Genomic DNA, 9,858 nt, shown 5'->3' with positions numbered 1-9,858 from the left:
TGGCAACCATCATTTACATTAAAAAACAAACAAACAAAAGAAGACTATTTCCATTACAAACAAGTAGATTGCTGAAGTACTGCTCACATTTTTAAGAAAAAACACAAAGCAATTATCCCCCTATGCCATGGATGAGTTGCAGGAAAGGCAGTATCTTTCTCCAGATTACATCATTAAAATGCAATGATCACAAAGCAGAAAGTGGAGTAGTGTTACGTTGCTAGTTTTGCAAACAATAAACAGTGCTACAAATTTTTTTAAAGAATGTGATTTCTAGGCATACTCTTGGTGGCAAAATGAAAATTCAAGGACACAAGATGCTGTTTATTAGCTCCCAATCAAGTGCAAGCAAGCTGACTTTGGCAGTGTTAACACCTTTTATTCATGAAATTTTAAGGTCTTAAAACTATCCATTGCCTAAATTACTTTTTGTATATGGCAAAATATTCATGTCATGCTCTTACCACATACTGCAAAAATGTGTCCCTTTAATCCCTGTGCACAACTCTGAACCCCTAGTTTTGTTTGTAGTTCTAAAAGAATTTTTATTGTGTTACATTGAAAGACTTAACAAGCAGATCCTGGGAGCTCTGTAATATTTTGCTCCCAGGCTGATACTGTTCTGGTGGGCCCACCATGACAATGCATCAAGGTGTTCACAATTTTTAAAATGAACTTTCTGACAAGGAGAAAAGGTATCCTCCGGCTCCCGAAAAGCATTACTGGAGACATTTTAAGATGAAAATACCCATTGATTCTATTATTCCTTGTTTCTATCAGAGATGGGTACATCTCACAGAGACAGCTTGCTGTTTTCTACTGCTTTCCATACGTTTTTACATCATTTACATGCATTTTTACATTGGTTTTTTCTTTGCAATTACTTAATTTTTGTTGCTTTATTTTGTACTACAGTGATACTTTACATATCCTCACCTCCTCAGGAGATAAAATAATTCTGTTGCTTTTAATTAAACACTAGCACTTCTGCCAATTCTTCATGATTTAATATATGTAATACCATTAACTTGTGATTAACCTAGGTCAATATATCCTTGAAAGAGAAAATCTGAGTCTTAAATGCAAGAATTTTCACTTTCAAATCATATCTGGCTGTTTTAACAGACTAATGAGCACCAAAAGGTGAACAGAATTAATAACTGAATACCATACTCTTCCTATCTTACAGTATTTCCAAAACATTTTAAAAAGGCATAGACATTTGTTCATTGTTCTGTCACAGATAACACAGGATTAAAGAATGGTAAAGAATGTCCCTGTCACAATAGGGATCAACATTTGTGTTTAAGATTGAACCCTGCAAAAGTTCAAGCTAAAATTACATTCTAAAAGGCAGTCACCTCATGAAATTTTGTGAGATGAATAAGAAAAGCATACAGTCTTTTGCAGTGAGTTCTCACACATGCAGCTCATGATTTTATTTGTAGACTAACTCCTCTCTTTGGATCCTACCATCCCAAAATGAAATCAGGGCAACAGAATCTGAACATCCTTCTAATCAGAAAAGGATCTGATGCTTCCTAACCTCTCCTCCTCTGCAAAGGACACGGTGTAGAATAGGTCCAAAGGGCTTTTGTGAGGTACAAAACGAAGAGCATGGCTGCCCATGGTGTGAGTGCAGTGAGGGGCAGGAGCAGATGGCCAAGGGCCAAGCAGTTCTCCGGGCGCGCCCGGCCGGAGCGGCTCAGGGACGCGCTCCGTGCCTGCCCCTGCACCCCAGCTCACCTCCTCACGAGCAGGGGAGTCACACTGAAACCAGCCTCTGCAACATACCAGGGGTTCAGGATGTGCTTTATGAGTGCTGGACGTCTGTATTACCTTTTCCTGACTCTCCAGCATCTCCAGCTGCTGCAGGAATGGCTCTTGGCTTCCAAGTCAGCAATGCACAGGTGTCTCAGGTAGTCCCACTCTTTTTCAAGGCAACATAGTTTTTCAAACATTAACTTCAGAGAAAGCAGAAAAAAAACCAACCTGATAGAAACAAAATTTATGTATTCTGTGTAAAATAGTTCTATTTTTTGGAAGTAAAACTGAACCATGGATGATTCCTTCCATATCATATTTCTATAGCTAAGGCCCGTACAGGGTGAAGCTAGTGTAGCTTCTCTACACCATTATGGAGCAACACTTCTTCCAGCTGGCATTGTTCTAATGTCTTCTCTAGAAATAATGGTTTTCCATCCTAAAGCATTTAAATACAGTCAGCCTTTGCCTTTTCTCCTAAAATGCATTCAATTAAAGATGGATTTTATACAGGATTAAAATTCCAATGTGCCTTAGCACAAGCTTAGTTCTTAGCAACATTTCATACAATGATCCCCAACACTTTGTAAAACAGAAGTCTGTCTTGATTACGCTCCTAACCTGGTTTGGCTTTTCATGTGCAAGTGACATTCCACTAAAGCTAAACATATTGCTGCACTTCATTGTGCGAATTAAACATGAGATGGAATACAGACAGGGAAAGCTGGCAATTTCCATTAGTTTTCACTGTTTACAGAAGCAGTATCTATGTTATAGTCCTTGCTTCTGAAAGTGGAGGTGTAGTAACAAGTTAGTAATTTGTTCTGGAATCAGCAGTCCAACTAAAGCAGCGAGGATGGGACTTCAGCAGAAACAGGCACTTAAGGAGTGGAGGCAGAGAGACACAGTGGTGCAGTGCCAGTTGGTTGTGGATTGGGAAGAGAAATGCAGTGGAGGAAGGGACTCACCTTATGGCTGTTTGGGTGTTTGACTGCACCCATAGAGCCAAGCAGCTCTTACAGGCACTGAGGAGCTGCTGTCCACAGGACCACAATGTCCCTTCCCAGTGACAACAAATCTTTATATTAGGTGATTGTAACAATGAAATACGCTGTAGCATTGCATTAATGATCCATCTCCCACTCTACATGGGACACATCTTGTTTTCTGAAGCTGTCAACAGGGCCAAAGGTTGTTGGCTTCTGTGTTCATCTCCAGTTTTCCTCTTAGAAATGGTGCTATGAACTGCCGTGGGGGCCATCTCTCTGCCTCTTCTCTCCTGGGCTGGCACTGCTCTCTCTGAAGTCAGGTTCAAGTTGGACTCTGCAGTTCCCATGGCACTGCAACTGAACAATTGAATCAGACACTGCCTGAACTAAAAAGGTGAAAAAACAGGAGATCAGTAAAAACGCATAAGAAATGTAAAAATGATTCTATAAATCAATCCGTATATTAGCTAAAAGTCTTGGAAATTCTCTCATGAATCAGTTGGGAATATAAAGAAATAACCCTATAAAATAGATTTACCTATGCCACCACGAAGAACTCTAAACCTAAAAATTAACTGTGTTCTGAAAAGAGCCAATCTTAATCTAGAAAATAATTTTTCTTTTCTGCTTCTAGGTAATCATATCTAATGGACATGATTGGTCATTTCTCCAGAATCATGCTTTCATATATTAAATTCCTGGCTACTCAAAGATGGGTTTTTATTGTTTCAGCCACAAACAGGGTAAAGTGTAGCACACATCTACATAGTTTGGGAGATCACGTTGCTGTACACAGGATGTGAGACAAGCAATAGCTCTCTCTGCAAGACTGGATAAATAAATTCAGCATTTTTTATTCAACAGTCACTTAACTGTTTTTCTTTATTTAATTTATGAGCTTGATGCCACCACTCAGTTGCTGCATTCATTGCAGAAATCTGGCCATGTTTATTATCATGCCTGTTATCACTGTGAGCACACAGCATGCTGGTTCATCCCCATGTCAATTCTTTTTTTCTGCATCCAATCCTCTGCCCTCATTAAAGAGAAAAAAGCTCTTTGCTAAAGGGTCATGTTCAATGCTTCTACCCCTCTGCACACAAACCACAAATGCCTCATTTCCCCAGGACAAATTCAAGCTTTGAAAATGTGCACCCCACCTCAAGATCAACTTAATGGTGTTGTGTTCTTAAGGAATTATTGAAATATATTGGGACAGTCTTGAGAAGATAATTTTCAGACAGAAAGCTAACTCATGTTCCCTAAGGGCTGATTTTCCTTTATAATATCTAAACGTAATGATTATTAACATTTATATTTCAATAATGCTCAGAGGCTTACACTATCTTCCACCAGGCAAATATTTTTTTCATTCTAAATGCTGGATATTGTAATGCTTGTTAGCTAACACATAGGTAGGTAGAAATAATTCATTATAAAGCAAGACAAAATAGCAAAATATGAGTGTTAGAGACACTCTGAGAGCATACAGTACCTGTTTGTTCATAAAGACATAAATAATTGGATTATAAACAGTGGCTGTTTTGGAAAAGAAGGCCGGAATTGCTGCCAGACAAGGATCCAGCTCAATGGAGGGATGTGCAGTGACTAGGATAGAAAAGGTAGCGTATGGCATCCAGCAGATTAGAAAGGCAATGATCATAAAAACAACCATTCTAGTCACTTGTCTTTCAGGTCTCCTGGTAGTTCCCAGCCTGCCTTGTGCATCTGACACCTTTTAAGAAAAGAGAAAAGATTCTAGAAAACAAACAACAAGCTGTCCAACCAGTGACTTCAGTGAGCTGTCTAGGGGCCAGGCTGGAAGGGAAGACCTGCTCTTCCCAAGGGCAGCAGCACAGAGGGATGGGTGCTGCAGCTACTGCTGAGGGACACGAATTACCACACACAGCATCAGTAAATCTTCCTTTGCTTAAGTATCTTCATATTTTTATTGTCAAAGTGAAAAAGAAGAACATCATGGTGAGTCACAAGCAGATACTGAGCTGAATTCCAGCACTTTCTATTCCACGTAGCTTTTGCAGACAGCTGGGTGTCTGGCATGCTGCTGGGGCTGTGCAACCTCCTCACCTGGGGGCAAATGCACACCAGGGGAGTCTGTCTGCCTCAGTGGTGCCTTATGGCCTTCTCCAGAAGAGCATTTACGAACTAATGATATCAGAATTAAAGTGGGATTGGGGCATTTAGTGGGAATGCTCTCTCTCTTTTCCTCAGTGATCATGCAGGAAGCTTAAGCGCAGAGGTTCACACAGAAATTAGCTGATGTCAAACTGTCTTTCTGGGAAACATCCCTGTTTGGTTTCTGATGACTTAGCAAAACAAGGTGCTGTTATGAAATGTTAGTTTACATGAGAAATAATTAATAACTCTGTATGGCTCCAGAAAAACCTGATGCCAGGTCTTGCAATGTTACATTCTAATAAAATAAGATTTGTTTGTGTAAGGTGGCCTTTTAACTTCCTGCAGTAATGTTAGAACTCTGTGGAGACATTTTCCCTAATACTTTTGAACTACACTCGGAGAATTCAATGTTTGTGCTAAAAGAGGTATAGATGCACCTCCTAGGAAGGGCAATGTCCTCACCTCTGTAGAAAGTTTCAATTTGCATCAGTTTTTACCAAATATAAACATACCAAAAACATCAACAACAATAACAACAACAACAACAATAAAGAGTTGTTACAATAACTGCAAGTTATTAGGCATTAACAAAGGCTGTGTTTGGTACTGATAAGATAGTCCCTGCCAATATATGAGATTTCCATAGCATTTTTTAATGCATGCTGTTCCTACACAGAGAGCGGCCCAGCCTCCCTTTCAGCAGATTGCAGTCTCCTGGAAAAGGAGCACAATCTCCTTTATTGCACTTTCAAAGGTTTCATCTTTGTCTCATATCAGCCTGGTCTTTTCTTCACGTACAGCTTTTCCTTTCTCTAAATACTGGTAAAGAAAAACATACTGGTGCTTTATCTTCCAAACAAAGGAATACTGCCATAATAATTTACCTCTGTGGTAAACTGCTAATTTTTTATTTTTCCAAAGATTAATTTCTCTGATCAACTTTGATGCTGCAGTGAAAGCTACAATTAGCATTGTAAAGCTGGGGTCACTGGGACTGAGGGGCTGGCAGATTATTCCACTCAGGAACAACCCTGCACTGTGACAAAGGTGGGACAAAGTGCATGAAGAGGGGTGGTTGGGAACATCAAGACACCAGTTCTGGTGCTTGGATCTCTCTCTGTTCATTGTAGTCCCATTTTTGAAAATGAGCTTAGTTGTGAGATACAATCATATGGCAATTCATTATAGATTTACAGAAAGTGTCGCAGGTACTGGTTTTTCAGAGCTTTGTAATAAATAGAAATATCAATATTGTCCCAGAATCTTGTTCCCAAATCCTGGACCAAATAGGAATTTTCCTGTTCTATTGTCTTCTTTATCACATTTTGCAGCTTCTCCTTTGGATCAGGTCAACACAACCATTAAAGAAAATTGAAAAGCATTTCTCAAATCTTTAAAATATTCCTGGACAATCTAATACTTTGTTTATTAAACAGCATGACATTATTTGCAAAGGCTACATCTTATTTTGAGCATATTAATAAGTAGCAGGAAGCACTCTTAAAATTTACAACTACAGTCATTTTAAGCCGCATCTAATTTGCCTGGTTTGAGTCTCATGAAATATCACTGAATTGAAGCATAATTGTGAATAAAGCAGTACTGGATCATTCTGTTATTTATGAGGTAGACATTCTTTCACTTGTATGATGTTTGACTAATGAGATGCACTGATAAGTGATGTGAACTCCACACTGTAAAACACCACTTCTAACCATAGCATGAATTTCTGTTTGTAAGGGTAATTATATATAAGGGATGTAACTGAGTGTGTTTGAGCCTGCAAATCTGACCTGCTTATGTCTAATCTTTACAGAAAATCAAACACAGTAATTCCAAACTTTTACATGCATACACATTTTAAAAGTTTTCTTATGGGTGCTTCTTCTTACCTTTTTTAACTTCCACACCAGTTTTCCATAGGATACCAAAATCACCAATAAGGGTACTATAAAACAGGTGGTGAAGAATGTAATAATGTATGTACGGTCAGCATAAGCTCCTGAGGACCTGTATAAAATACAAAATACCTTTGTATGTATTACTACTACGTGTTCTTATTATTTTCTAGGAATATTGATCTTTCTTTTCAAAGATGCCACTAGTATTTTTGTCAAATATTTTTATTCAGCGTGGCCCTTTGCAGCTCTAGTCATATCCCCAGATGGAGCCCTGGGCCATCTCCTGCCCAGGGACTAGCAGGGGATCCTACAACTGTAGGCACAGTACAAAAGGACTGTGGGGCTGATTACATGGGAAGGGACAGGTAGTCCAACCTCCTGCTCCAAGCAGAGCCAGCTATGGGGTCAGACTAGCTGGCTCAGAGCATTGTCCAGTCTTCTGAAAAAATTTATCTCTTTGCCCTTTAACTCTTGACAAAAAGCACAAGGTCTAGGGTGATTATTTTCATTAGAGATGGAAGCTCCACCCTTTAGAAATTTTTGGTTTAGAAACTGATCGTGGAAAATTTTGATCAGTTTTATAACAGCTTTCTTTACAGCTGATTTTTTTTCCAGAGATTTACATCATCTTTAACCCTTTCCTTTAAATTCCTGGCCCTGAGGCATCCTGAACCGCAAGTTTCAGTTTTTTACCATCCTCTGTGAGAGTGGCTTACCAGTTCGGCTCACAAGTAGTTCCAATCTTACTGGGGGTGTAACTGCTCCAACCAGATGTTGGTGGAAAGGTCCAAATGAAGGAAAAACTCCACACAAAGACGATACCTAGAGCTGCATGCTTCCCCCTCAAGCGTGCATTTCTCGGCAGGCGGCAGATCACAACGTACCGCTCAAAAGCCAGCAGAGCAAGGGACCAGAGAGCTACAATGCCTGGAGCAAGAGAACACAGCATCAAATCTGGGTAGACCACTGAACAGCAAGCACCATCCCAAATTACAGAATCCCTGAACTGTTTATTTTGAAAAGCATCTCTGGAGGCCACCACTCCCCCTCAAGCACTGTCCATCCAGCAGGTTGCTCAGGACCAAGTCCAGCTGGGTTTTGAGTATCTTTGGAGATGAAGACTCCACAACCACTCTGGGCAGCCAGTTACACTCTTTGACTACCCACAACATCAGACACCTTTTCTATCAACACAAGTTATGAAAGGATGGGCAATTTATATATATTATTTAACACTAATGAAGAGCATAAGAATTTAATGTTTGTCCAGTTTGCCTGTCTACAGTAAAATGGCTACAAAACCAAGCAGCTAATCAGGCCAGTTAAGTGATTAGGACTTCCACTTTTAGTTCTACACTGAAAAGCTGCAAATTATGTGTAGCATCCAAAGTAATAAACTAAAATCTCCAAAACATTATCTTTGCAAAAATTATTTCACGCTATCAGAAAACTCAAATGTGCAGACAGCTGGCCACAACATCAAATTGTCAAGTTTAGGCACATACTACCTGGTGGGACACCAAAATCTTGAAACAGCCTGATCTTTCTCCATACCACAAACTGGGCATGCCACAAACTGATGTAGAAGCATCGTCCCTCAGTGACATTCCCTCTGTCTGTCTTAAACAGGCAGAGAGCAGCTCTGGGACTCCTTTTCAGGCTGAGGATCAGCACTGTGTGATTTAGAGCAGGGACAAGCATTACTGGCTGTCTTCATGCAGCTTCAGAGACAGGGACAGGACACAGGAATGAGTGTCTGTCTCAAGTGAGTAAATGCCCCATTCTAAACTAATATCCCATTTACTCTGCAGAGATGTATTTACACAGGCTACTGTGTAGTGAGGAGTTTTCCTCTTAGAGTACTTCTAATATTTTTTTTTCTAGTAAGTGAACAAAGCCATGAAAAAAAAATCACAAAAAGGTGTTGGTGTGTGGACTGACTGTTACCAGCAACTCACTCTCTTTCTCTCTCTCTTATTTATCTATATATACACACACAAATACAAATATTGAACATAGCTATGCATAAGAACTTTTTTCCTGAAATTGTTTTACCATAAGCCCCACAATGCTGCTATTCTATTGGAAGGCTTTTCCTCATTCTGTGAAACATATTCAATGATCAGTACACATGCAACAGGCCACGTATATGACAGGGATAGAGAGATAAATTTTTCACTTTCCACTACAGAATATATGTAACAGGGGAAATTACCAGTGAATTGAAAGGCATGCAAAGTCAGTGATTTAGGAAGCTGCAGTAGAATACATTGAAGGAAGTTGAAGGAAAAGAACATACAACTACAAACAAAATCAAGCTTACCAAAAAATGTGACAGCAAATCCTTCCAATACACAAGCCCAGTATCCCATAAAAAAATAACCTTTTAGATTTGTTAAAAAGCTGATGGTACCACCAGTCAGTGAGACCAGGAAATCAGCCACAGACAAATTGACTATAATATAATTGACAGGTTGTCTCAATTGCTTGAAGTTAAAAGTTACCACGATTACAGCCAGGTTCTCAGCAAGTGACAGGGAGGTCACCAACAACATTACTGCTGCCAGAACCCTGAATTGCCAGGGCTGGATGGAGCCCAAGGGACCACGGAAGGGATCCCACCTGGCAGGAGCAGAGTAACTGGGCAAGAGCGACCCGTTTTCAAATGCTCTCAATGCATCCATTACTTTGTTCAGCAGCAAAAATAGTATCATATAATACTGGAGTTTCAAATAATATTCAGGATTAAAAGGAGATGTTTGCTCGCTCCAACAGAAATGTGAACAAACTCCCCCTCCTGCTGCTCTCCAATAATAACCGAGGAAAAAATGTTTCAGTTGGAGGAAAGTTTAGTGCTGCAGAGTGGAAGTGGAAGAGGATTAGCAAGAATAGATATCTATTAGAGCAACTTCTGCCCCTCTCTGCCCACTGCCTCTCTCTCACTGCAGCTGTGCTTTGTCTGTAATAGGTTTCCTCCTCCTGCAGCAGCCAGCAGTGCTGAAATGCCCCTCAGCTCAGCCCAACTCCGCTGGGAAAAAATCAGTGTTTGCTTGGAAGCCTCCCAC

At 40.0% G+C, this 9,858-nt stretch overlaps 1 protein-coding gene across 1 annotated transcript; it reads right to left on the bottom strand.

Annotated features, from left to right (window-relative positions):
- Positions 1-2,908: 2,908 nt before the first annotated feature.
- LOC121333638 (vertebrate ancient opsin-like) lies at positions 2,909-9,477 on the bottom strand. The gene is made up of 5 exons (XM_041400168.1): positions 9,117-9,477; positions 7,510-7,720; positions 6,785-6,902; positions 4,249-4,488; positions 2,909-3,139 (listed from the first exon to the last, which is right to left on the bottom strand). The coding sequence occupies exons 1-5, from the start codon at positions 9,475-9,477 to the stop codon at positions 2,909-2,911; spliced, it is 1,161 nt and encodes a 386-aa protein (XP_041256102.1).
- Between the last annotated feature and the right edge of the window lie 381 nt (positions 9,478-9,858).

This window comes from Onychostruthus taczanowskii, unplaced genomic scaffold (genome assembly GCF_017590055.1).
Source record: "Onychostruthus taczanowskii isolate IOZ18803 unplaced genomic scaffold, ASM1759005v1 scaffold173, whole genome shotgun sequence".
Lineage (NCBI taxonomy): Eukaryota > Metazoa > Chordata > Aves > Passeriformes > Passeridae > Onychostruthus > Onychostruthus taczanowskii.
Note: the sequence above shows the minus strand (reverse complement) of the source record. Positions and strands in the feature narration are given on the sequence as shown.

What these genes read in the sequence shown, in the direction of transcription:
- LOC121333638 (XM_041400168.1), bottom strand. Translation starts at nt 9,477, where the DNA reads ATGGATGCATTGAGAGCATTTGAAAACGGGTCGCTCTTGCCCAGTTAC. An exon ending in ACTACTTGTGAGCCGAACTG is followed by an intron (nt 6,903 to 7,509) that starts GTAAGCCACTCT and finishes TATTTTATACAG; the next exon opens with GTCCTCAGGAGCTTATGCTG. An exon ending in ATGTCTTTATGAACAAACAG is followed by an intron (nt 3,140 to 4,248) that starts GTACTGTATGCT and finishes TCACCTTTTTAG; the next exon opens with TTCAGGCAGTGTCTGATTCA.